Below are 27,060 nucleotides of genomic sequence, written 5' to 3' on the forward strand. Positions count from 1 at the left end.
GGATGACAACAATAATATAAAATAAACGTAAAAAAACCATCAGCTGCCAGAACCTCTTATCCACTTCCCCAAAGTTTTAATTGCTCTCTGCAGAGAGTAGTCCTAAGGACCATTGTCATCAGGCTTGAAAGTGAACGTAAAATTTTCAGCTGCAACTAGAAGAGGAATAGAAGGAAAATCTTCTAATGAGGACACTTGGTCTGGTGGCAAAGGGGACACTTCCTTCACTTTGGAGAGATTTCCTCTCACTTCCTGTATAGTCTACAGAACAGGAAGTGATGGGAACTCTCCCTAGTAGGACACAGATGACAACCACCCTCCCTCCCAATCTAAGAGGGGTTTTATAGTTACATAGTTAGTCTGACTGAAAAAAGACAAGTCCATCCAGTTCAACCATTAAAAAAAAAAAAGTTATAATCCTATACCCACAGTTGATCCAGAGGAAGGCAAAAAAACTCAGCTAAGCATGATCCAATTTCCTCCTGCAGGGGAAAAAATTCCTTCCTGATCCCCCCGAGAGGCAATCGGATATTCCCTGGATCAACTTTACCTATAAATGTTATATCCAGTTATATTCTGTGTATCCAAGAAAGAATCCAGGACGTTTGTAAAGTAATCCACTGAGCTGGCCACAACCAACTCTTGAGGGAGTCTATTCCAGATTCTCACAGCTCTCACTGTGAAGAAACCTTTCCGTGTTTGGAGATTAAATTTCTTTTCCTCCAGATGTAAAGAGCGCCCCCTTGTCCTCTGTGATGACCTCAGGGGGAATATCCCCTCCTTACTCTATCTAAAAAGATAAAGAAAGGTTTGGGCTTAATATGCACTCCAAAGTGCTGGGTGTTCGAAAATTAAAAGTTCTTTTTAAAGCAGAACTCCAGCCAAAAATAACTATGTAAAAATGAATAGCCCATTAAAAGATACAATGACAAAATCAGCTTTTTGCTGCAACATTCACCCTCAATCCACAGATTTTCCCTGCAGCACTTGTTTCTACCACTGTCCTCAGTCTGATGATCAGCAAAAACAAGAAAAAGTTCACACGTGTCCACATTCCTATGGTTTGCATTGTGTGTAATAGCTAGTCATCACCTCCACAGAACTAGAGCAGCAGAAAGTTGTCATAGACAAGCTGACTCATAGCTTCCAATTAGAATTTTAGCTTATTGTGCTCACATCTGTAAAAGATTATTTCTGATTGGTTGCTATAGGTTTTGCACTTCATATAGGAATGGCGCTAGTTAGTAGGAAGTCTCAGATCTCACCTCATCATGTGAATAGCTTCCGGGTCCTTGCAGAAGCTGAAGGCATAGCCGCTGGATGTTGTGCCAAAGTCAATGGCCACCACCACATAGAATTGAGGGACTCGGATACTCCGGCGCTCGCTCCCCTGAAACAAAACCAAACCAGCTGAATTTATTGGAGGGATTCTTTTTTTTTTTTTGCAAAAGCATCTTTATTAAATCATTAATGTTTGAATGAACTAGGTAATTGGCCCAATGATGAGACGAGATGAGGGAGTATATGGAACTTGCAGTAGGAACTATGAATGCAAAACAGTTTCAGGATGGCAAAGAGCATTTATACACTGCAGAATAATATGTAGCGCCCTTGAGTTTAGCTAGGGGGAGCTAGTCAGTTCTTTTTAGGTATAGGCTGAGTAGCAGCCTAGGATGAGTTAGCCTGCATGTGAGTCAGCCAGGTTATTTTAGGTCAGGGCTGAGGACTCTGCAGGTCAGTTCCCTGATACCTCCCCCTGCTCTAGCAGCTGGAGGAGTTTCTAGAAGTCAGTGGGTTGGGGTGAGGAGGTGCTGATTTGCACATTCGAGGGATTTTGGCCAATTCCCAAGAAGGAGGCTTGGCATGGGGCCAGGACAGCCATTAAGTATGAGGGAGCCTAATCAGCAGGGGAGTAGTGTCAAATGGAGGGTGGAGTGAGGGCTAGAGTGTGGAGCCTGGGAGGGGGCCCAGGGAAGAGGCCTACCTACAGGCTGCTGCTGGACAAGGGAATCTCCACTGTACCACAGTCTTCCAGAAAGGACAACCTGATCAGCAGGGAAGGAGGCAGCTCAACAAAGGACCTGAAGGCAGACACCAACCCATTGAACTATCAGGAAGGACAGTGTGAGTAGCCTTACACCCCCTGGGCCAAATAAGGGGAGAGGGCATTCAGGTGGAGAACCCAACTAGCTCCTCATCTTAGACTGTGTTTTTGGGTTGGTGGTTTCTGGGTCCCCTTGCCCAGGGAGTGTCCACGGACAGCTGAGTGGGGAGGAGGATTCATCTGTGGTCTGGGGAGGTGCACCGGAGAGAGCTGGAGTACTCTCAGAGGAAGAAAAACTGTTCTGTTCATGTCTGGGAGTTGTCCTCAAGCTTGCAGTTTCTTTGGGCATCCCATGCACCCTCCAACCCCATCCAGGTTCAAAACCCCTTGATAAAACATCAAAACCAAGCTCAAGGAATGATTACTGACTTCACCGTGCAAGTGTGGACAATGCCTGTTGCCTGGTTGTGCAAAGCTTTAGAGGAACCCAAAACTCAGCGACTCCTAAGGGGGTAGTGCTACAAATACACAAAAGATAATGCAAAATGGACACATTGGAGTGCATTTTAAAAAAATTCACAGAGATTTGCAATGCCCAACAGTAGCTTCTATGAACTGTATGTGGCTGAGGCTACATACAGCATAGAGCACTGTGTTCTGGGTGGGAGCCGAGACTTTCCTATCTCAATCATAGAAAGCGATATATTCTAGCGATGATTACAAAGATTCCTCTGACTGGAGGTTGTGACATCATTGGCCCGCCTCTCTGACTCCAATCAGAGGAAGCTTTGTATTCATTGCTAGAATATATCACATTCTATGATTGGCTGAGCACTGCTTAGACAGACTCTAGGAGGCAGGAAGGTCTCGGCTTGCTCCCGGAACACAGTGCTGTATACTGTATGTAACTGCAGCTACATACAGTTCATACAGCACATCCAGCGGCCTCACATCTTAGTGAGGGACATAATTAATTTGGGCCAGCTTTGCCCAAATGAACTATGTAAAGTGTAACAAAAGCCGGAGTTCAGCTTTAAAGCTGATCCCTTATGTTTCCTGTCACTTCATTTGGGCCAAAGCTGGGACAAATCCTAAGTCCTTGGGCCTCTGTCACATACCCTAGGCTAAGGCAAGGCCCATGTAGAGCAACCCTCTAAACACAAATCCCCTCCAGGCAAAAGCCCAAGAGGTACACAACTCTCCAGAAAGATGACCCAAATATTTGCCATCTCCCACACCATATTTTTGAACAAGGACCTTAGGGATTGGTTAGGTCATAACTCATGGATCTATCACCCTGTAAGAGCAGTCCCATTCTTAGGTTGCAGTGGTTCTCTCTCTAATAAATCTGACTCTTGACCCTCTATAGCAGTCATAAAACACTGATTGGTGGGCAATCATTCCACTTACTATGTCCAGCAGTCGCTACCCAGCCCCTCTGGAACAACCTTCAGCAAGAAGATTCCCTGAAAGCCCAACTGTCCCAAGCTATCCACTCTAGTAGGTACCTTAAGTCCCCATGCCTCTGGCACATAGTCTAGGTTGAGGCAAGGTCCAGGTATGGAGCCACTCTATACATAGCAGGCAAAAGCCCAGGAGGTAGAGAACACTCCATAAAGGTGACCTAGATATTTATCATCTCCAGAATCATACAAGGACCTCAGGAATTGGTTGGGTCAGACACATAGTTGTAACTGAGTGGCTGTCCTTCCGACTCTAACTACTGGAACCTCCTTAAACACCAGGCAGAGGCAAGCTAGAAAAGAACTGCAGAGCCCAAAGAGGTAAACCAATGTTCAGGCTGGCTACATAATAAATGTAATTGGGGACACACCAGCATAGGGCAGGGTTCCTATATGTGAATTTCAGTACAATGAGTATAGAAGTGCCGTAAAAATGAACATTATGCCGTGTCAACTTACCGGAGACTGTGACGGGGTGAGCGGAGCGATATTACAGCTGTCATTGTGGAGGCTCGGTGAATTTGGTGGTGATGGCGTGTAGGAGCGATCCATGTCCGACGCTGCAAGGGAAGAGGTAGGACAATGTCATGATTTGCTGAGAATTATTTTAAGAGTTACAGTAATTCATTAATCAATTCATTTACATTATTTCCTCAGTCAGAATTTGGGAAGTAGCCATGAATATTTTGGTAGCGACATTGTTTTAAGGTCAGGCTTTGTGTATGTGAGAAGGATGCTGCAGTGGGCATGGTTGTTTATTCCTCTACTGCACCACAAACCGGGGTTCCCAGATTCCCAGAATATACATAATGAAGTAGAATCACTGGGGGTTCCCAGATACTCAGATTAGACATAAAGGAATAGGGTGACTGGGGGTTCTCGGATCAGACATAATGGAGTAGGGTGATTGGGGGTACCCAGATGTGTGGCAGAAAACTAACACTGCACATTACCCTGAACACACCATCCCCACCTTGAAACATGGTGGTGGCAACATCATGTTGTGAGGATGCAGAACAGGGAGGCTGGTCAGAGTTGATGGGAAAATGGATGGAGCCAAATACAGGGTAATCTTAGAAGAGAACCTGTTGGCAAAAGACTTGAGACCGGGGCAGAGCTTCACCTTCCAGCAGGACAATGGCCCTAAACATCCAGCCAGAGCTACAATGGAATGGTTCAGATCAAAGCATCTTCATGTGTTAGAATGGCCCAGTCACAGTCCAGACCTAAATCCAATGGAGAATCTGTGGTAAGACTTAAAAATTGCTGTTTACAGACGTTCTCCATCCAATTTGAAAGAGCTTGAGCGATTCTGCAAAGACGAATGGGCAGAAATGTCCCTCTCTAGATGTGCAAAGCTGGGAGAGACATCCCCAAAAAGACTTGCAGCTGGAATTTCAGGGGAAAGGGGGTCCTACAAAGTATTGACTCCGGGGGGCTCAATACAAATGCCGCCACACTTTTCACAGATTTGTCAAAAATTTTGAAAACCATTTCTCATTTTCCTTCCACTTCACCATTATGTGCCACTTTGTGTTGGTCTATCACATCCAATCCCAATAAAATGCATTGACGTTTTTGGTTGTAACATGACAAATTGGGGAAAATTTCAAGGGGTAGGAATACTTTTTCAAGGCACTGTAAAAGTGGGGTGACTTGGATACTTAGATCTTTAGATTAGACATAAAGAAGTAGGCTGACTGGGGTACCTAGATCCTAAAATTAGACATAGTGGAGTGGGGTGACTCAGGGTTCCCAAATCCTCAGATTAGTCAAAATGGAGGAGGGTGACTGGAGGTTCCCAGATTGTTACATTACACATAACAGAGTAGGGTGACTGGGGGTCCCCATATCCTCAGATTACACATAATGCCAGAGGGTGACTGGGGGTACCTAGATCCCTAGATGAGTCATAAATAAGTAGGGTAACTGGAGGTTTCCACATCCTCAGATTACACATAATGGAGGTGGGTGACGGGGGGAGGGTCCCCAGATTCTCAGATTAGACATAAAAAAAGTAGGGTAACTGGGAGTTCCCAGATCCTCAGATTATGCATAATGGAGGAGGGTGACTGTGGGTACCCAGATCCACAGATTAGACAAAAAGTATGGTAGCTGAGGGTTCTAATATCCCCAAAATATTAGACATAATAGAGCAGAGCGACCTGGGGTACCCAGATCCTTGGATTAGACATGATGGAGGAGGGTGACTGGAGGTACCCAGATCCTCAGATTAGACATAATGGAGGAGGGTGACTGGAGGTACCCAGATCCTCAGATTAGACATAATGGAGGAGGGTGACTGGAGGTACCCAGATCCTCAGATTAGACATAATGGAGGAGGGTGACTGGAGGTACCCAGATCCTCAGATTAGACATGATGGAGGAGGGTGACTGGAGGTACCCAGATCCTCAGATTAGACATGATGGAGGAGGGTGACTGGAAGTACCCAGATCCTCAGATTAGACATGATGGAGGAGGGTGACCGGAGGTACCCAGATCCTCATATTAGACATGATGGAGGAGGGTGACCGGAGGTACCCAGATCCTCAGATTAGACATGATGGAGGAGGGTTACCGGAGGTACCCAGATCCTCAGATTAGACATGATGGAGGAGGGTGACCGGAGGTACCCAGATCCTCAGATTAGACATGATGGAGGAGGGTGACCGGAGGTACCCAGATCCTCATATTAGACATGATGGAGGAGGGTGACCGGAGGTACCCAGATCCTCAGATTAGACATGATGGAGGAGGGTGACTGGAGGTACCCAGATCCTCAGATTAGACATGATGGAGGAGGGTGACTGGAAGTACCCAGATCCTCAGATTAGACATGATGGAGGAGGGTGACCGGAGGTACCCAGATCCTCATATTAGACATGATGGAGGAGGGTGACTGGAAGTACCCAGATCCTCAGATTAGACATGATGGAGGAGGGTGACCGGAGGTACCCAGATCCTCAGATTAGACATGATGGAGGAGGGTGACTGGAGGTACCCAGATTCCCAGATTACATATAACAGGCGATCAGGGTGCCTAAGAGTACCCAGATCACTAGATTCGACGTAATAGAGTAGGGTGACGGGGTACCCAGATCCTCGGATTAGACATAATGGAGGAGGGTGCCTGGGGGTTCCCAGAGCCTCCAATTAGTCATATCCCAGTGAAGCACATGGGGATACTTTCAAAAGTCATTAAATCGTTTACCAATTCAGTAATTCCCTGAAATCTGGTTTATACCAGATATTTGGCATATCTCAGCTGAAAGTTGAAATCAGACTTGCAGTGGGAGTGCCAGCTTTATTAGTTGATAGGCAGAAGGTGGAAATACTTGGATGGGTCTACAGCAGGGAAACAGCTCAGGTTGGGAACTTAGATGTCACCATTGTGGTGATGTCAGTAGAAGTCCATAGAGCAAGAAGAGGGAGGGGCAGAAGTGCAGGGACTGCAATGTGCTGTCAGGTCCCTCATGCTATACAGTGTACAATATGGTCGTTTAACATCTGACAACACTGATGAACAAACATCAGATAACAGTTATTATAGGTTCATGAGTAGGGTATTAAAGATGACCTGTCCCGGGACCCTGCCTGACCTCCAATCCAATCCCCCTAATTAACATAATAACCCACAAAGACACCAATTTGGAGATTAATGGCCAGATTTACGTGTCCCTGGCTCGAACTGTAAAGTATACCCCGATACTGACCATACATGAGGATCTGGAGTTTAAGACACACAAAAGGAGCAAATACGAGAAGTTGATGGTTGGGGTGTACATACCCTTTAAATCCTCTTACAATTGGAAGTCTTCAGCCCCCCTGACGAAGGTCCCTTTTCAAGGTTAAGGTATACCCCAATACTGACCATACATGAGAATCTGGAGTTTAAGACACACAAAAGGAGCAAATACGAGAAGTTGATGGTTGGGGTGTACATACCCTTTAATTCCTCTTACAATTGGAAGTCTTCAGCCCCCCTGACGAAGGTCCCTTTTCAAGGTTAAGCTACGCTCAGCCTCAAACCCTGAATCTCCGACAAGTTCAATCAGTGTCAAACGGCGACTGTTTTCATTTTGCTGCACAAAGGCTTCGAAGATGGAGAGAGCGCGGTGCCATGATTTCATCCAAAGCCCCCCTGACACCGCCATGGGATTTCAGAAATTCCCCCCCCCCCCTTGATTAATACCACATGTGCGCAAAGACTCCGGATCCTGCGATGAAAGGCGGCCAAAACCTTCCCAGAGGACTGAGCAGCCGTCCTCTCTGTTCCCGGGCCCCTCTCTGCTATAAACTGTTCCTTGCCCACCCTGGGGGCAGCCCCCCGATATCAGTCATCAGATGGGGGGCCCTGTAAACACAGCAGGTCAAGTATCAAGCTATTGTTGAAGACAGCATGCGCACAAGGCGCCCCAGGAAGGGGTTAACCGCCGTCTGCCTCCCGTAAGAGGCTTAATTTTCAGAAATCAGGCTTCCGTCTGGCTCAGCATGAAAGTTCCAAATTTTATTTACATTTCACCATAAAAAGGAAAAAAGGATTATTCCCGAGTTGAAAGCGGAATGTTAACGATGAAAAAGGACGTGCGTCTCATTAGGAAACAGAAGGTTGTGTTCTAAAGCCGGAGCGCCTAAAATCCCCGAATAAAGCCAATCAGCCAATTAGTGGAGAGGCGGGATATGAATTGGGTCTGGATAAATGAATATCGACCTGGTGGGTGATAACAATGGAAGTATTTCCTGAACTTGTGTAGCGCTACTCCCTTTAGGAGTCAAAGTTTGGGTCCCTCTATAGTCCGGCACAGCCAGGCAACACGCATTTCTTTCTTTCAGACTTGCATCCAGGAGACAGTATCCAGTCCTTGAGCTTGGTTTTGAAGTTTTATTAGAGGATTGAACTTGGATGGGGTGAGGGGTGTATGGGACGCCCACAGGTAATGGCAATGGCTTTCCTCTTTGGTGAGCTATCCGGCATCTTCTGTTGTACCACCCCAGACCCTAGATGATTCCTCTCCTCATCCAGCTGTTCTGGGTGAATCCCTAGCCAGGGGATCCAGTGCCGGCCACCGCAGTGTGAACAGTCCCGGGTAAGATAGCAAATCCAATTTCCCACCAGAGTGCTCCTTCCCCTATCTGGTCCAGGGGGTGCAGGTCTATTCACTCGGTCCTTCTCCTGTGCTTCTGATGGGTCAGTGGCTACTACCAGGCCTTCTAGCTGGGCCATTCCTTCCCTGCTGTACAGGTGGTCCTCTCTCTGTGTAGTCCAGACCTTCTATCTAGGATGTTCCTTCCCTGCTGCACAGGTGGTCCTGTCTCTGTGAAGTCCAGGCCTTCCCTGCTGTACAGGTGGTCCTCGCTCTGGGGGCCAGTAAAGTCCTCAGCTTTCCTCCTTCCAAGGTACTCTGCCTGTAGTTTGTAGTCCTCTATAGTCCGGCACGGCCAGGCAACACGCATTTCCTTCTTTCAGACTTGCATCCAGGAGACAGTAACCAGTCCTTGAGCTTGGTTTTGAGGTTTTATTAGAGGATTGAACTTGGATGGGTTGACGGGTGTATGGGACGCCCACGGGTAATGGCAATGGTAATGGCTTTCCTTTTTGGTGAGCTAGCCGGCATCTTCTGTTGTACCATCCCAGACCCTAGATGACTCCTCTCCTCATCCAGCTGTTCTGGGTGAATCCCTGGCCAGGAGATCCAGTGTCTCCCACCGCAGTGTGAAACAGTCCTGGGCAAGATAGCAAATCCAGTTTACCACCAGAGTGCTCCTTCCCCTATCTGGCCCACGTGGTGCAGGTCTATTCACTCAGCCCTTCTCCTGTGCTGCTGATGGGTCATTGGCTGCTACCAGGCCTTCTAGCTGGGCCGTTCCTTCCCTGCTGTACAGGTGGTCCTCTCTCTGTGTAGTCCAGACCTTCTATCTAGGATGTTCCTTCCCTGCTGCACAGGTGGTCCTCTCTCTGTGAAGTCCAGGCCTTCTATCTGGGCCGTTCCTTCCCTGCTGCACAGGTGGTCCTCTCTCTGTGACGTGACTTTGATTATTAACCGCTTCCTTGCTGCCCTATAGCAGAAATACTACATCAGGGCAGCACGGGTGCACAAAATCACGTATACGTGATTTTGCAGTTCCAGGTAGGGGGTGCGTATGCCTCACCTGTCAATCATCAGGTCCTGGCTGGTGATTCCTCGGCGGCACCCGGTGATCGCTGAGTATCTCCGACGGGGAAGAGACCTGTGTTTAAACAACACAGATCTCTCCCCTGTCAGCTCCTGCACACTGCTTTGTATGGCTCTGCATAGCAGAGCCATACAAAGCAGTGTGCTTACAGTGAAACACACAGCACACAGTTAACTCTTTGATCGCCCTTCATGTTAACCCCTTCCTGCCCAGTGCCATTAGTACAGTGTCAGTGCTTTTTATTAGCATCGATCACTGTATTGGTGTCACTGGGGTTTAGGAGTGTATTTACCACAAGGCAAACAAGGCATTTGCCTAGGGCAGCATTTTTCAGGGGGGGCAGCACCGCTCCCCGGAAGAAGGAACAGAAGAAGGGACCAGGTGGGATCTGAGAGAGGCTGTGAGCTGCTTGAAGGTGTATGACGAGCCTCAGACTCTCAAGTGAATGGGCTACCCTATGCATGATGTGCGTTAACCCCTTCACTCCGGTGCCTCGCAACTTTAAGAGTTTCAGAAGCCGGGAGGTGGGGTTCAGGGTCATGTGACCGCCGTGACACGCCGTCACGGAGGTCACATGATCGGGAAAGGTCCCGATCGAAAGAGGAGATCGGGACCTTTCCGTGAGTACTGGACATGTGTGCTAGGAGCTCGCAGGGCGCGCGCTCTCGGCACATATGTCCTTTTTTAATAGAACGCAAATGTGCATCTAGGCCCAGACTCCGGGAGGCCGCACATTTGTGTTCGGCTGGTGTGAAGAGGTTAATGAATAAAATGCGCATAAACAATAAATGAAAGTGCGAATGCGTGTTCCCGCTCGGGTTTTTACTTGCATGCCTTCCCATGATAACATGCGTTGCATGTAGGGCAGCCCATCCACTTTAACACGAGAAAAGTGCGCAAAACAAAAAACACCAGCGGGAACACGTGTTCAGGTATGAATGTTTGATCTGAAGTTTTATCCTTTGGTATTCAAGGGGCTAAAACAAGCTCACAGCTGTTGTTTGTCGTTGATTTGCTTGTCTTTCATGTAAAAGTGATCCAGGCGGCTCTAAAGCCACCAGATCACTTTTATAGGACTCTGAAGATGCTGCCACAGCTGCCCACTGTCGTTTTCAAGCTCGCCTGTTCCTCTGGTGAGCCTGGGTCAAGCAGACGAGCATTTTTTTTCCTGCATGTGATTTTGCTGCAAACTCGATGCTCAAAAAAAGCCTGTGAGCTACTTTGCTACATTCGTCGCATGTAGGGAAGCCCAGGGGTGGACTGACAACTCATGGGGCCCCCGGGCAATAGGGGATCATGGGGCCCCTGTGTCCTTGCCCAAACTCAAAAAAGCCTATTAAAAAGGTACCAGGGGCATCTCATGGGGCCCCCTACTGACACCAGGCCCTCGGGCAGTGCCTGAGTTTCCAAATGGTCAGTCTGCCCCTGGGGAAGCCCCCTCATATCAATGCATGTAGTACAACATAATGTCAATGGGGCCTTAACGATGGCCCCGGGCTATCCAGAAGGATGGGCACGCCTGAAAACCACCACGTGTGGCACCTTCACAGTCCCATGAAAGTGATAAGGTGGCTTTAGAGCCACCTGGATCACTTTTACATTAAAGCAGATCACTGGTTGGCAAAATCAATGTCAAGCTCATGCAGCAAGAGCAGCTGCGAGCTTGTTTTACCACCCCCCAAACACTATGCTGTTTATAAACCTCCCTTTATAAAATAAAGGGACAAAATGCGTAGAGGCAGCGAAATGCGTTGAGGCAGCAATAAAGTGGATGAAGACCCCCCCAATACAAAATACATGGCATGTTTAAGCTTTTGGGGAACCCTCCATATGAAGTAGAGGTTTTATAGTAATTTTTTTGATTATAATGCCCTGATGTTTTTTATGTTTTTCAATAAAATGTGGTCAAAATATTTTAGTCTGTGTCTTTAGGCACTAGAAAAAGTCAACAGTGTCCCCCCCTTTTTTTTGAGGGGGGGGGATTTTATTCTATAAACAGACAAAATGATAAAGCTTCAGATCCCTTACATGTCGCATTACACGCATAGGGCAGCCTATTCATTTCGGCGGGTTGCCCTAAACGCGACGAATGCTGCAAAATGGCTAATGCGGCTTATGAATGTTAAGTTTCGCAGTAGAAAAGGGCGTGTTTTTTTGGCACGTTTGGGGTGATGTTAAAGAGGAGTTCCGCCCCCCAACCAAAAAAAACTAAAATTTTAAGTTTGCTACTACAAATCCTGTAGCTGCTGACTTTTAATATGAGGGCACTTACCTGTCCAGGGATCCAATGGTATCCTCTCCCCGAGCCTATTCTTCAGTGTGCTGTTGGGTGCTGGCGCCGCCATCTTGACTAAGGGAAAACGGCAGTGAAGCCTTGCGGGTTCAGAGACATTTTTCTACTGTGATTGTGCAAAGTGCTTTGCGCTTTGTGAATGGGCCACAGTCCATTGGGACCCGTGAAGTGTCCCAGAGGGCTGCTGGGGGGAAGGGCGAAATTCCAAAACCAGATACCTGATCCCCCCCAAAATGTGCCAAATGTGGCAGCGGAGGAGAGGAGGAGGCAGAACTCTGCTTTAACAATGAACGACATGATCAAGCATGATGTGTTTCCTGGGTTCGCTCACTACTTTAGTGTGAATGCGGCTTGTTTTTTTTTGCACATGCCACGCTGAGACTGAGGTGAGTTCCCAGTCTCAGCCCTGGCTCTCTTCGGCCCCCTGCAGGAAGGAGAAGAAAGCTCAATCGTCTTCCCAGCAGAAGCAAGCTGCTGCTCCTTCTGACAGGAGTGACATTGCACGTGCAAAAGTGCTGCAAAACACAATTAAAAATGTGCAAATCTCAGAGCTACTTTTCTGTGTTTGCCATGTGAGGAGCCCGACTGTCACCCATCCATTAAGGCATTTTTGATATTTGCATAACTCCTCCTAAGGGCCTTTGCATCGGAGCTGAGGACCCTTGGGAAAAGTACCAAAGCAGGGTGCTGCGGTGCTTTTAGGAAGCTATGTATGGGTCATGCTGAGACTGAGGTGAGTTCCCAGTCTTAGCCCTGGCTCTCTTGGCCCCCTGAAGGAGGGAGAAGAAAGCTCAGTCGTCTTTCCAGCAGAAGCCAGCTGCTGCTCCTTCTGACACGAGTGACATTGCACGTGCAAAAGTGCTGCAAAATACAGTTAAAAATGTGAAAATCTCAGAGCTGCTTTTCAGTCTTTGTCATGTGAGGAGCTCGACTGTCACCCACCCATCAAGGAATTTTTGATATTTGCATAACTCCTCCCAAGAGCCCACTCATCGGAGATGAGGGCCTTTGAGAGGAGTACCGAGGCAGGGTGCTGTGGTGATTTCAGGAAGCTATGTACAGGTCATGCTGAGACTGAGGTGAGTTCCCAGTCTCAGCCCTGGCTCTCTTTAGCCCCCTGCAGGAAGGAGAAGAAAGCTCAATCGTCTTTCCAGCAGAAGCCAGCTGCTGCTCCTTCTGACAGGAGTGACATTGCACATGCAAAAGTGCTGCAAAACAGTTTAAAATGTGCAAGTCTCAGAGCTACTTTTCTGTGTTTGTCATGTGAGGAGCCCAAATGTCACCCACCCATCAAGGAATTTTTGATATTTGCATAACTCCTCCCATGAGCCAGCTCACCGGAGCTGAGGACCCTTGAGAGGAGTACCAAGGCAGGGTGCTGTGGTGTTTTTAGGAAGCTATGTATGGGTCATGCTGAGACTGAGGTGAGTTCCCAGTCTCAGCCCTGGCTATCTTCGGCCCCCTGCAGGAGGGAGAAGAAAGCTCAATCGTCTCTCCAGGCAGAAGCCAGCTGCTGCTCCTTCTGACAGGAGTGACATTGCACGTGCAAAAAGTGCTGCAAAACACAGTTAAAAATTAGCAAATTCCAGTGTGAGGAGCTCAAATGTCACCTACCCTCAAGGCATTTTTGATATTTGCATAAGAGACAGCCTATTGGGGCCGAAGAGACAGCCTATTGGGTCCCAAGAGACAGCCTATTGGGGCCGAAAACCCTTGGGAGGAGTACCGAGGCAGGGTGCTGTGGTGTTTTCAGGAAACTATGTACAACACTACCACCAGCCATGATCTGCCTGCATTATATAGAGAAGCACAGAGACCGAGTGATGATATCAGAGCATCTATAATAAGGTATGCAGTAAAAAAAGAAAGGTTTAATTTATTAGCTCAATCGTCTCTCCAGTAGAAGCCAGCTGCTGCTCCTTCTGACAGGAGTGACATTGCACGTGCAAAAGTGCTGTAAAACACAGTTACAAATATGCAGATTTCAGAGCTGCTTTTCAGTGTTTGTCATGTGAGGAGCCGGACTGTCACCCACCCATCAAGGAATTTTTTATATTTGCATAACTCCTCCCAAGAGCCAGGCCATTGAAGCTGAGGGCCTTTGAGAGGAGTACCGAGGCAGGGTGCTGGTGTTTTCAGGAAGCTATGTACATGCCATGCTGAGACTGAGGTGAAGCTGCGGTGTTTTCATAAATCTTTGTACAGCACCATGCCAGCCTCTCCCACCAGCCATGATCTTCCTGCATTGCATAGAAAAGCACAGAGACCCAGTGATAACATCAGGGAGTCTATAATAAGGTATGCAATAAAAGAAGAAAGGTTTTATTAGAATATTGATGGAAGTGGGAGGGACCAGGGAACAGATTAAATTTCAGCTTTAATGGTTTTTGAATCTGGAAAGTACCAGGCAGTCAGCTGTAGAAGTCTCCTCTCCCTCCCTCCTCCTCCACCCTGTAGCGGGTTCAGGTCAATTTCACGTTATTTGCACAAGATAATACAGAGCGATAGATGATTGCGTTGTGACAAATGGGATTATTTATAGGGAGACGTGTAAAGATGTCAGAGAAACCACTAATGGGTTCCTTCTGCGCGGCGGCGCTCCTCGCACACCAGCCGCATAGAGCAGGCCCGGGAAGACGCGTGCCAGGACAATGGTGGAAGGTTGGGAATGGGTTCAATGGAAGGACGGAAGGAAAACACATCATCTGCAGGACGTTGCGGGATTTATTATCAGTTACAAAGTTGTAAAAAAAAGTTACATCATCAGTTACAAACATAGGACACGCCTCCTGAGGATTTGTTTTTCATGTATTTACAAATCGTCATTTGAAACATTTGAATCATCATAAAGGTGCAAGAAACCGTTCTCAGAGCTGGACCATTACATGAAGGGTGACGAGATCTGACCTCCGGCCTGCCCTTCAGTCTCCCACACGTGTACCGGCTCCTCTCCTGGACTGAATTGGTTTGCTCTGATTTCACCGCACACTGTGAGCTCCTCACCATGTGCATTAAAAGCTGCAAGTCAGATGGAGCTCCGCCTCATTTCCTGGCTGGAGGACGTCCTGCATCATTTAGCTCTTTCCTCCCCCACCTGGTTGTCCCTAGCCTGCTCCTCTCATTCACTGGATTTTAGTTCTTCCACAAATTGAGGCTCATCATCACATGTGGACGTGAGCTTGCAAATCCAGTCTGCCCAAGAACACCCACTCCTCAAGACTGACACCCGCTGAAGATGAGACACCAGCCCAAGAACACCCACTCCTCAAGACTGACACCCGCTGAAGATGAGACACCAGCCCAAGAACACCCACTCCTCAAGACTGAAACCCGCTGAAGACTGACACCCACCCAAGAACACCCACTCCTCAAGACTGACACCCACCCAAGAACACCCACTCCTCAAGACTGACACCCGCTGAAGACTGACACCCACCCAAGAACACCCACTCCTCAAGACTGACACCCACCCAAGAACCCCCACTCCTCAAGACTGACACCCTCTGAAGAATGACAACCACCCAAGACTGACACCAGCCCAAGACTGACACCCGCTGAAGACTGACACCCACCCAAGAACACCCACTCCTCAAGACTGACACCAGCCCAAGAACACCCACTCCTCAAGACTGAAACCCGCTGAAGACTGACACCCACCCAAGAACACCCACTCCTCAAGACTGAAACCCGCTGAAGACTGACACCCACCCAAGAACACCCACTCCTCAAGACTGACACCCACCCAAGAACACCCACTCCTCAAGACTGACACCCACCCAAGAACACCCACTCCTCAAGACTGACACCCACCCAAGAACACCCACTCCTCAAGACTGACACCCACCCAAGAACACCCACTCCTCAAGACTGACACCCTCTGAAGAATGACAACCACCCAAGACTGACACCAGCCCAAGACTGACACCCGCTGAAGACTGACACCCACCCAAGAACACCCACTCCTCAAGACTGACACCCGCTGAAGACTGACACCAGCCCAAGAACACCCACTCCTCAAGACTGACACCCGCCCAAGAACACCCCCTCCTCAAGACTGACACCCGCTGAAGACTGACATCCACCCAAGACTGACACCAGCCCAAGACTGACACCCGCTGAAGACTGACACCCACCCAAGATTGACACCAGCCCAAGACTGACACCCGCCCAAGACTGACACCCATGCAAGAACACCCACTCCTCAAGACTGATACCCGCCCAAGACTGACAGCCACTCCTCAAGACTGACACCCACCCATCAAGGCATTTTGATATTTGCATAACTCCTCCCAAGAGCCAGCCCACTGCTTCATGGCTAATGGCCCTTGCGAGGAGTACTGAGGCGGGCAAGGTGCTGTGATATGATGGGTACAGCGGGTGTGCAGACCCGGGAACTCAGCACAGGAATGGTGGGAACCCCTCATAATGGGCATAGCGGGTCTAGACCCAGGAACAGAGAGCAGGGATGGTGAGAACCCCTCATAATGGGCACAGCGGGTGTACAGACCCGGGAACTCAGCACAGGGATGGTGAGAACCCCTCATAATGGACACAGCCGGTGTACAGACCCGGGAACTCAGCACAGGGATGGTGGGAACCCCTCATAATGGGCACAGTGGGTGTACAGGCCCAAGAACTCAGCACAGGGATGGTGAGAACCCCTCATAATGGGCACATCGGGTGTACAAACTCAGGAACCCAGCACAGGAATGGTGGAAACCCCTCATAATGGGCACAACGGGTGTACAGACCCAGAACTCAGCACAGGGATGGTGGGAACCCCTCATAATGGGCACAGCAGGTGTACAGACCCGGGAACTCCACACAGGGATGGTGGGAACCCCTCACAATGGGCACAGCAGGCGTACAGACCCAGGATCTCCGCACAGAGAGGGTGGGAAACCCTCATAATGGGCATAAAAACGCACAACAAAACCTGTGAAAATATGCTCAGGTTTGAATGGGGCCTTATGCCGGACATAGACGGGTCGAAAATCGGTCGATTTTCGCACCGTTAGTGGGTTAATTAGTTGGCCTTTTTTTGGTGTTTTTGCACATTTTTTTTATCAGTCATGTTGGAAAATTCACAGCCAATTTTGATGATTGGCCGATTTTCCCGGCAATGATGGGAAAGAAGAAGAAAGAAGAGGAAAGAAGAAGAAGAAGTAGAAGAAGAAAGAAGGAGAAGAAGAAGAAGAAGAGGAGGAAGCAGAGAAGAAGAAATAGAAAGAAGAAGAAGAAAGAAGAAGCAGAAAGCAGGAAGTAGAAGAAGAAAGAAGAAGAAGACGAAGATGGAAGAAGAAGAAGAAGAAAAAAGAAGAAGAGGAAGAAGAAAGAAGGAAGAAGAAAGAAGAAAGATGAAGTGAAAAGAAGGAAGAAGAAGAAAGAAGGAAGAAGAAGAGGAAGAAAGAAGGAAGAAGAAGAAGCAGGAAGAAGAAGGAAAGAAGAAGAAGTAGAAGCAGAAGAAGAAGCAGAAGTAGAAAGAAGGAAGACGAAAAAGAAAGGAGGAAGGAGGAGAAAGAAGGAAGAAGGAGAAAGAAAAGAAGGAAGAAGGAGAAAGAAAAGAAGGCAGAAGAAAGAAGGAAGAAGAAAGAAGGAAGAAGACAGAAGAAAGAAGGAAGAAGAAAGAAGGAAGAAGGAAGAAGAAAGAAGGAAGAAGAAAGAAGGAAGAAGAAAGAAGGAAGACGGAAGAAGAAAGAAGAAAGAAGAAAGAAGGAAGAAGAAAGAAGAAAGAGGAAGAGGAAAGAAGGAAGAAGGAAGAAGAAAGAAGGAAGAAGAAAGAAGGAAGAAGAAGATGAAAGAAGAAGAGGAAGAAGAGGAAGAAATTTTATTCTGTTAAAGTGAATCGATCACAGGAATGGGAGACACAGGAATCCTTTGTATGAACTGGAATTCCAGTCCGCTATTATATTTTATATGAAAAGTCTTGCGGTTGCAACAATGTATCCAAATAAAAACATTGTAAATCAAAAAATGTATTTGTATTGCTGTCGCATTGTATGGTGCGCTCCCCTGTCACATTGTATGGTGCGCTCCCCTGTCACACTGTATGGTGCGCTCCCCTGTCACACTGTATGGTGCGCTCCCCTGTCACACTGTATGGTGCGCTCCCCTGTCACACTGTATGGTGCGCTCCCCTGTCACACTGTATGGTGCGCTCCCCTGTCACACTGTATGGTGCGCTCCCCTGTCACACTGTATGGTGCGCTCCCCTGTCACACTGTATGGTGCGCTCCCCTGTCACACTGTATGGTGCGCTCCCCTGTCACACTGTATGGTGTGCTCCCCTGTCACACTGTATGGTGCGCTCCTCTGTCTCTGCAAGGGACAGAAGTAATTACGGGGTTAATGTCGGCCATAGACGGGTTGAAAATCGGCCGATTTTTTTAACATTGGTGGCAACGTCAGCCGATCGAACGACCGATTTTTCATTTTTTTTTAAAAATCGGCCGATGTTCGACCTGTCTATGGCCTGCTTTAAAGTGTCCCAGCAGAAGTTGGGTGGAGCCTGGGTTGACTTACAGCAGTGTCCAGGGACATGCACAGAGAACGGACGGGAACTGCAATCCTCATCTATCTTCTCCTCCTCTGGTGGGACTATTGGGGGCTTTATTCTCTGCCGTGTCACCCTCAGCTGTGGTATGTGGGGGAGGCGGATTCTGGTCCTGAAGGAGACTTCGAGGGTTCCATGCAGAACCTTCAATATCTGCAGGCCGGGCGTTGCCGGGATTTTTTTTGGTTCAATTCTAAACATCCTCTGAGAAAGTCGGATGGAGAGGAAATATCTTTGTGTAGGTTTCCTCTTACCCTGACTGCTGTCTGAATTCCCTGCAACCCCCCCCACCCCACCTTTTTATTTAGGCTCCAAAGTAAACACAGCCCCCCCCACCCATCCCTCCTCGGCCCCCCACCCAGCTCTCCTTCGGCCCCCCACCCATCCCTCCTCGGCCCCCCACCCAGCTCTCCTTGGCCCCCCACCCATCCCTCCTCGGCCCCCCACCCAGCTTTCCTCGGCCCCCCACCCAGCTCTCCTTGGCCCCCCTTCCAATATGGAAAGGCCTTGCCGGGTAGAAGGTGCTGCCTGACACCTAACATCTGTCTTCATAAAAGTCTCCGGGTCCAAGATGGATCTTTCAGTTTGTTAAACACAATAAGGGCAACAGACTTGTTCACACACTTCCTCCACCATAGGAAGACGGGTGACACCACCCCACACACTGAACACTGACACCATTGCTGGGATAAAGAGAACCTGTGCTGTGGAAGGACTAGGTCAGTGGTCTCCAAACTTTGTGTGCCTTTATCCGGCCCTTGGGGATTCCTCCCACAGATATGGAGTGCGAAGTGCTGTCCTCCCAGTGATATCACACTGAAACTTTACTTCTTTAACTGACACCAATGATGGGGCACTATTCCTCCCACTGACACCAATGATGGGGCACTATTCCTCCCACTGACACCAATGATGGGGCACTATTCCTCCCACTGACACCAATGATGGGGCACTATTCCTCCCACTGACACCAATGATGGGACACTATTCCTCCCACTGATACCAATGATGGGGCACTATTCCTCCCACTGATACCAATGATGGGGCACTATTCCTCCCACTGATACCAATGATGGGGCACTATTCCTCCCACTGACACCAATGATGGGGCACTATTCCTCCCACTGACACCAATGATGGGACACTATTCCTCCCACTTATACCAACGATGGGGCACTATTCCTCCCACTGACACCAATGATGGGGCACTATTCTTCCCACTGATACCAATGATGGGGCACTATTCCTTCCACTGACACCAATGATGGGGCACTATTCCTCCCACTGATACCAATGATGGGGCACTATTCCTCCCACTGATACCAATGATGAGGCACTATTCCTCCCACTGACACCAATGATGGGGCACTATTCCTCCCACTGACACCAATGATGGGGCACTATTCCTCCCACTGACACCAATGATGGGACACTATTCCTCCCACTTATACCAACGATGGGGCACTATTCCTCCCACTGATCCCAATGATGGGGCACTATTCCTCCCACTGATACCAATGATGGGGCACTATTCCTCCCACTGACACCAATGATGTGGCACTATTCCTCCCACTGATACCAATGATGGGGCACTATTCCTCCCACTGACACCAATGATGGGGCACTATTCCTCCCACTGACACCAATGATGGGGCACTATTCCTCCCACTGACACCAATGATGGGACACTATTCCTCCCACTGACACCAATGATGGGGCACAATTCCTCCCACTGACACCAATGATGGGGCACTATTCCTCCCACTGATACCAATGATGGGTAACTATTCCTCCCACTGACACCAATGATGGGGCACTATTCCTCCCACTGACACCAATGATGGGGCACTATCCCTCCCACTGATCCCAATGATGGGGCACTATTCCTCCCACTGATCCCAATGATGGGGCACTATTCCTCCCACTGATACCAATGATGGGGCACTATTCCTCCCACTGACACCAAGGATGGGGCACTATTCCTCCCACTGACACCAATGATGGGACACTATTCCTCCCACTGACACCAATGATGGGACACTATTCCTCCCACTTATACCAACAATGGGGCACTATTCCTCCCACTGATACCAATGATGGAGCACTATTCCTCCCACTGACACCAATGATGGGGCACTATTCCTCCCACTGACACCAATGATGGGGCACTATTCCCCCCACTGACACCAATGATGGGGCACTATTCCCCCCACTGACACCAATGATGGGGCACTATTCCTCCCACTGACACCAATGATGGGGCACTATTCCTCCCACTAATACCAATGATGGGGCACTATTACTCCCACTGACACCAATGATGGGCCACTATTCCTCCCACTGATACCAATGATGGAGCACTATTCCTCCCACTGACACCAATGATGGGGCACTATTCCCCCCACTGACACCAATGATGGAGCACTATTCCTCCCACTGATACCAATGATGGGGCATTATTCCTCCCACTGACACCAATGATGGGGCACTATTCCACCCACTGACACCAATGATGGGGCACTATTCCTCCCACTGACACCAATGATAGGGCACTATTCCTTCCACTGACACCAATGATGGGGCACTATTCCTCCCACTGACACCAACAATAAGGCACTATTCCTCCCACTGATGCCAATGATGAGGCATTATCCCTCCCACTGACACCAATGATGGGGCACTATTCCTCCCACTGACACCAATGATGGGGCACTATTCCTCCCACTGACACCAATGACGGAGCACTATTCCTCCCACTGACACCAATGACGGGACACTATTCCTCCCACTGACACCAATGACGGGGCACGATTCCTCCCACTGATACCAATGACGGGGTTCTATTCCTCCCACTGATACCAACGACGGGGCACTATTCCTCCCACTGACACCAACGATGGGGCACTATTCCTCCCACTGACACCAACGATGGGGCACTATTCCTCCCACTGACACCAGTGATGGGGCACTATTCCTCCCACTGACACCAGTGATGGGGCACTATTCCTCCCACTGACACCAATGACGGGGCACTATTCCTCCCACTGATACCAATGATGGGACACTATTCCTCCCACTGACACCAATGACGGGGCACTATTCCTCCCACTGATACCAATGATGGAGCACTATTCCTCCCACTGACACCAATGATGGGGCACTATTCCTCCCACTGATACCAATGATGTGGCACTATTCCTCCCACTGACACCAACGATGGGGCACTATTCCTCCCACTGACACCAACGATGGGGCCCTATTCCTCCCACTGATACCAACGATGGGGCACTATTCCTCCCACTGACACCAATGATGGGGCACTATTCCTCCCACTGACACCAATGATGGGGCACTATTCCTCCCACTGACACCAATGATGGGGCACTATTCCTCCCACTGACACCAATGATGGGGCACTATTCCTCCCACTGACACCAACAATGGGGCACTATTCCTCCCACTGACACCAATGATGAGGCATTATTCCTTCCACTCACACCAATGATGGGGCACTATTCTTCCCACTGATCCCAATGATGGGGCACTATTCCTCCCACTGACACCAATGATGAGACACTATTCCTCCCACTGACACCAATGATGGGGCACTATTCCTCCCACTGACACCAATGATTGGGCACTATTCCTTCCAATGACACCAACAATGGAGCTGTATTTCTTTCACTAACATAGATGATGTAGGGCTATTTCTTCCACTGACACCAATGATGGGACACTATTCCTTTCGCTGGGATCAATGATGGGGTACTATTCTTCCTACTGACACCAACAATGGGGCACTATTTCTCCTTCTCACACCAATGATGGGGCACTATTCCTTCCACTGACACCAACAACAGGACATTTTTCCTATCACTGATACCCATTATGGGGCACACTTCCTCCTTCAACTGACCACAGGCACTATGTATTTTTCTTCACTCCCACTCACCATAGTCTGGCCCCCCTAAAGTCGGAAGGACAGTAAGTTTGGAGACGCCTGGACTAGGTAGAGGAACCGGCCCACTCTAACTGGGAGGAGCCTTCACTTTTTTTCCTATGTTGCTTCACCAGAAAACACCAAGAGAAGGTTTTATGGCAAATTGGGATGACAATGGAGCGAATGAGAACATCTCTCCAAAGGGCCCCAACTCATTGATATCCATGCATTCCCCTGTAGGACCCTTTTGGTGCCCATGTTGGGTTCGGGGTGCCATTTAGTTTCCCCCCTCTAGGGATCTCTAGGTCAGGTGCTCAGGTACTGTCACGTGGGAGGAGGTCACATGTTCCCCCAAACATGGAACCCCCAGGTATTTGCATGGAACCCCCAGGTCAGGTGCTCAGGCACTGTCACATAGGAGGAGGTCACATGTTCCCCCAAACATGAAACCTCCAGGTATTTGCATGGAACCCCCAGGTCAGGTGCTCAGGCACTGTCACGTAGGAGGAGGTACCATGTTCCCCCAGGTATTTGCATGGAACCCCCAGGTCGGGTGCTGAAGCACTGTCACGTCGGAGGAGGTCACATGTTCCCCCAAACATGGAACCCCCAGGTATTTGCATGGAACCCCTAGCTCAGGTGCTGAAGCACTGTCACGTCGGAGGAGGTCACATGTTCCCCCAAACATGGAACCCCCAGGTATTTGCATGGAACCCCCAGGTCAGGTGCTCAGGCACTGTCACGTAGGAGGAGGTACCATGTTCCCCCAAACATGAAACCCCCAGGTATTTGCATGGAACCCCCAGGTCAGGGGGGGCACTGTCACGTGGGAGGAGGTCAGGCACTGTCAGGCACTGTCAGGTGGGAGGAGGTCACATGTTCCCCCAGGTATTTGCATGGAACCCCCAGGTCAAGTGCTCAGGCACTGTCACGAAGGAGGAGGTCACATGTTCCCCCAAACATTAAACCCTGGTATATGCATGGAACCCCCAGGTCAGGTGCTCAGGCACTCTCATGTAGAAGGAGGTCACATGTTCCCCCAGGTATTTGCATGGAACCCCCAGGTCACGTGCTCAGGCACTGTCACTTAGGAGGAGGTCACATGTTCCCCCAAACATGAAACCCCCAGGTATTTGCATGGAACCCCCAGGTCAGAGGGGGCACTGTCACGTGGGAGGAGGTCAGGCACTGTCAGGCACTCTCATGCAGGAGGAGGTCACATGTTCCCCCAGGTATTTGCATGGAACCCCCAGGTCAGGTGCTGAGGTAGTGTCATGTAGGAGGAGGTCACATGTTCCCCCAATACTATCATTATTCGATGTCTGAAGTCACTCACCGATTTGCAGCGTTTGCATCCGGTTGTCCAGGATTGTCGTCATGTTCTGGAACACACAAGGCAGGTGAAGATTGATACAAATGTTATTCATTATCATCAATCAAGATCAAATCGCAGAATCATTAATAATCGTTACATATCAGTTCATTCATTCATATGTAAGCCCTTCCTTACAGTATACCGAGTGAAGTAACCGGCCTCAGGTGATCTACAAATCCCCCTACATAAGTTGTACCTCTTTATCTGCTGTCTTCTCTTATCTATATTTGTACAGATTTTATACAGTCAGAAAGGAGGAGGCGGGTAGCTGAAGTTACATTCTGCAGAGCTCAGACAGAGCTGATTGGAGAGAAGGGACGCCCCCCATCACGGAACACACGGGAACAGAGCTGAGGCTGTCAAACACAGGCTGTGTGCTGGAGCCCAGTCACCTTGTTCTGTTGAAAAACAACAGATTTACTGGCAGGATCAATAGATGAAATACAAGAAAGAATGCCTTAAAAGAAATCCAATGCAGCCAGCAAAAATAGATTGCTCTCTCTAAGACACCTCCAGCAAGAATATAACACACTCGCAGCAATAGATCCCCACAGCCAGCAACAACAGACTTCCCTCCTCAGCAACAATAGATCCCCAGAAACATTAGATTCCCACAGCAACAATAGATCCCACACAGTACTGTAACAATAGGTCCACCCCAGCAACAATAGACCCCTGTCAGCAACAATAGACCCCTGTCAGCAACAATAGATCTCCCTGCACACAGCATCAAAAGACCATCCAGCAGCCAACAAAAATAGATTGGTCTCTCTAAGACACCCCCAGCAAGAATATAACATCCCCGCAACAATAGATCCCCGGCAGTCAGCAACAACAGAGTTTCCTCCCCAGCAACAATAGACCCCCCAGAAACAATATATTCCCCCGGCAACAATAGATCCCACGCAGTACTGTAACAATAGATCACCAGAAACAATAGATTCCACCAGGAACAATAGATCCCCACAGAAACAATAGATCCCCCCAGCAACAATAGATTCCCAGAAACAATAGATCCCCCCAGCAACAATAGATCTCCTGCAGCCAGCAACAACAGAGTTCCCTCCCCAGCAGCAATAAATCCCCCAGAAACAATAGGTATCCCCCAGCAACAATAGATCCCACCAGAAACAATAGATTCTCCCAGCAACAATAGATCTCCCCAGAAACAATAGATTCCCCCAGAAACAAAAGATTCCCCCAAGCGACAATAGATCCCCCCAGAAACAATAGATCTCCTCAGAAACAATAGATTCCCCCAGAAACAATAGATCTCCCCAGAAACCATAGATTCCCCCAGAAAAAAAGATTCCCCCAGCGACAATAGATTCCCCCAGAAACAATAGATCTCCCCAGCAACAATAGACCCCCCAGAAACAATAGAACCCCCAGAAACAATAGATTCCCCCAGCGACAATAGATTCCCCCAGAAACAATAGATCTCCCCAGAAACAATAGATTCCCCCAGAAACAAAATATTCCCCCAGCAACAATAGATCTCCCCAGAAAAAATAGATTTCCCCAGAAACAATAGATTCCCCAGAAAAAATAGATTCCCCCAGAAACAATAGATTCCCCCAGCAACAATATATCTCCCTAGAAACAATAGATTCCCCAGAAACAATAGATCCCATGCAATACTGTAACAATAGATTCCCCCAGCAACAACAGATCCGCATGCAACAATAGATCCCGCCCAGTACTGTAACAATAGATTCACCTCAGCAACAATATGTCCCTCCTAGCAACAATAGATCTCCCAGCATACAGCATCAAAAGAGCCTCCAGCAGCATAGATCTGCAAAGATCTATTATCTGAGATGATTCCCATTATTTGAGATATATCGGCATCCTTGAAGACGTGGATGCTGCTCCAAAAAAGTGTTGAATGGAAATCAGTATATATGAGACTATCGGTGTCAAAGAACCCGAGTTCCCAGCTCTAACCAACAGGCCACGGAGTCTCACTTTTCTTGCTGCATAGAAAATCAGAATAGGATCTCACAATAGATCTCATGACTGGGTGATGTGGGCTGAGTCTGGAACTCCAGCGTGAAGGTTTTACCACCAGAGCTTCAAAGAGACCTGAGCAGACGGAAGATGACTCAGCCGGCCGCCACCCATCCCTGACCCCAGAAAGACCCAGAGTGGTCAGTTTTTGTAGATGTGTAGATGTGATCGGCCACATATAATTCTCCTCAACATTTGTGTAAGAAGTCACATTTCTACGTTTGGTTCCCGATCATCTATGTAGAAACCGATACCTTCTACCAGGGGCGGACTGACCATCTGAGCACTCGGGCACTGCCCAAGGGCCCGGGGTCAGTAGGGGGCCCCATGAGATGCTCCTGGTACCTTTTTCATAGGCTTTTTTGAGTTTGGGCAAGGACACAGGGGCCCCATGATTTCCTATTGCCCGGGGGCCCCATGAGTTGCCCCTGCCTTCTACTTAGTAGGTGCCCACTGGATCCACCATACTATCCCTCTCTCCCAGTGTGATCAGTCTGCTCTGACTGGTTGGAAACAAGGCATTTAGGTTTTATCTCAGCAGTCTTCCATTCATTGCTGATGCCGACCACATTACCGGTGTCACCGAGAATCTACAGGTCTGTGTATGAAAGGATGAAACGTGACAACGAAGAGCCAGTCCACCCAAAACTGAGATTTTCATGTTTGTTTTCTTCTGTCTCTTAGGCTGTATGAGTGGGATCTCTACATTGAATTGCAGGGCCTGTACACCTGCTGTGCCCATTATGAGGGGTTCCCACCATCCCTGCGCTGAGTTCCCGGGTCTGTACGCCCACTGAGCCCATTATGAGGGGTTCCCACCGTCCCTGTGCTGAGTTCCCGGGTCTGTACGCCCGCTGTTCCCATTATGAGGGGTTTCCACCATCCCCGTGCTGAGTTCCCGGATCTGTACACCCGCTGTTCCCATTATGAGGGGTTCCCACCATCCCCGTGCTGAGTTCCCGGGTCTGTACACCTGCTGAGCCCATTATGAGGGGTTCCCGCCATCCCTGTGCTGAGTTCCCGGGTCTATACGCCCGCTGTGCCCATTATGAGGGGTTCCCGCCATCCCTGCGCTGAGTTCCCGTATCTGTACACCTGCTGTGCCCATTATGAGGGGTTCCCGCCATCCCTGTGCTGAGTTCCCGGGTCTGTACGCCCGCTGTTCCCATTATGAGGGGTTCCCGCCATCCCTGTGCTGAGTTCCCGG

At 48.9% G+C, this 27,060-nt stretch overlaps 1 protein-coding gene across 2 annotated transcripts in view; it reads right to left on the reverse strand.

Moving 5' to 3' along the window:
* Positions 1-27,060, reverse strand: part of HSPA12B (heat shock protein family A (Hsp70) member 12B) — a 103,935-nt gene that overhangs the window by 69,499 nt on the left and 7,376 nt on the right. For both annotated transcript variants that reach the window (XM_089662207.1, XM_089662208.1), the window contains exons 2-4: positions 23,805-23,850; positions 3,967-4,067; positions 1,266-1,390 (exon numbers count right to left, since the gene is read on the reverse strand). In XM_089662207.1, coding sequence (XP_089518333.1) covers positions 1,266-1,390; positions 3,967-4,067; positions 23,805-23,847 — 269 coding nt within the window. In that variant the 5' untranslated portion in view covers positions 23,848-23,850. The remainder of the gene's footprint in view (positions 1-1,265; positions 1,391-3,966; positions 4,068-23,804; positions 23,851-27,060) is intronic.

This window comes from Staurois parvus, unplaced genomic scaffold (assembly GCF_062004578.1).
Source record: "Staurois parvus isolate SC_StPar_1 unplaced genomic scaffold, SC_StPar_1.0 ptg001437l, whole genome shotgun sequence".
Classification (NCBI taxonomy): Eukaryota; Metazoa; Chordata; class Amphibia; order Anura; family Ranidae; genus Staurois; species Staurois parvus.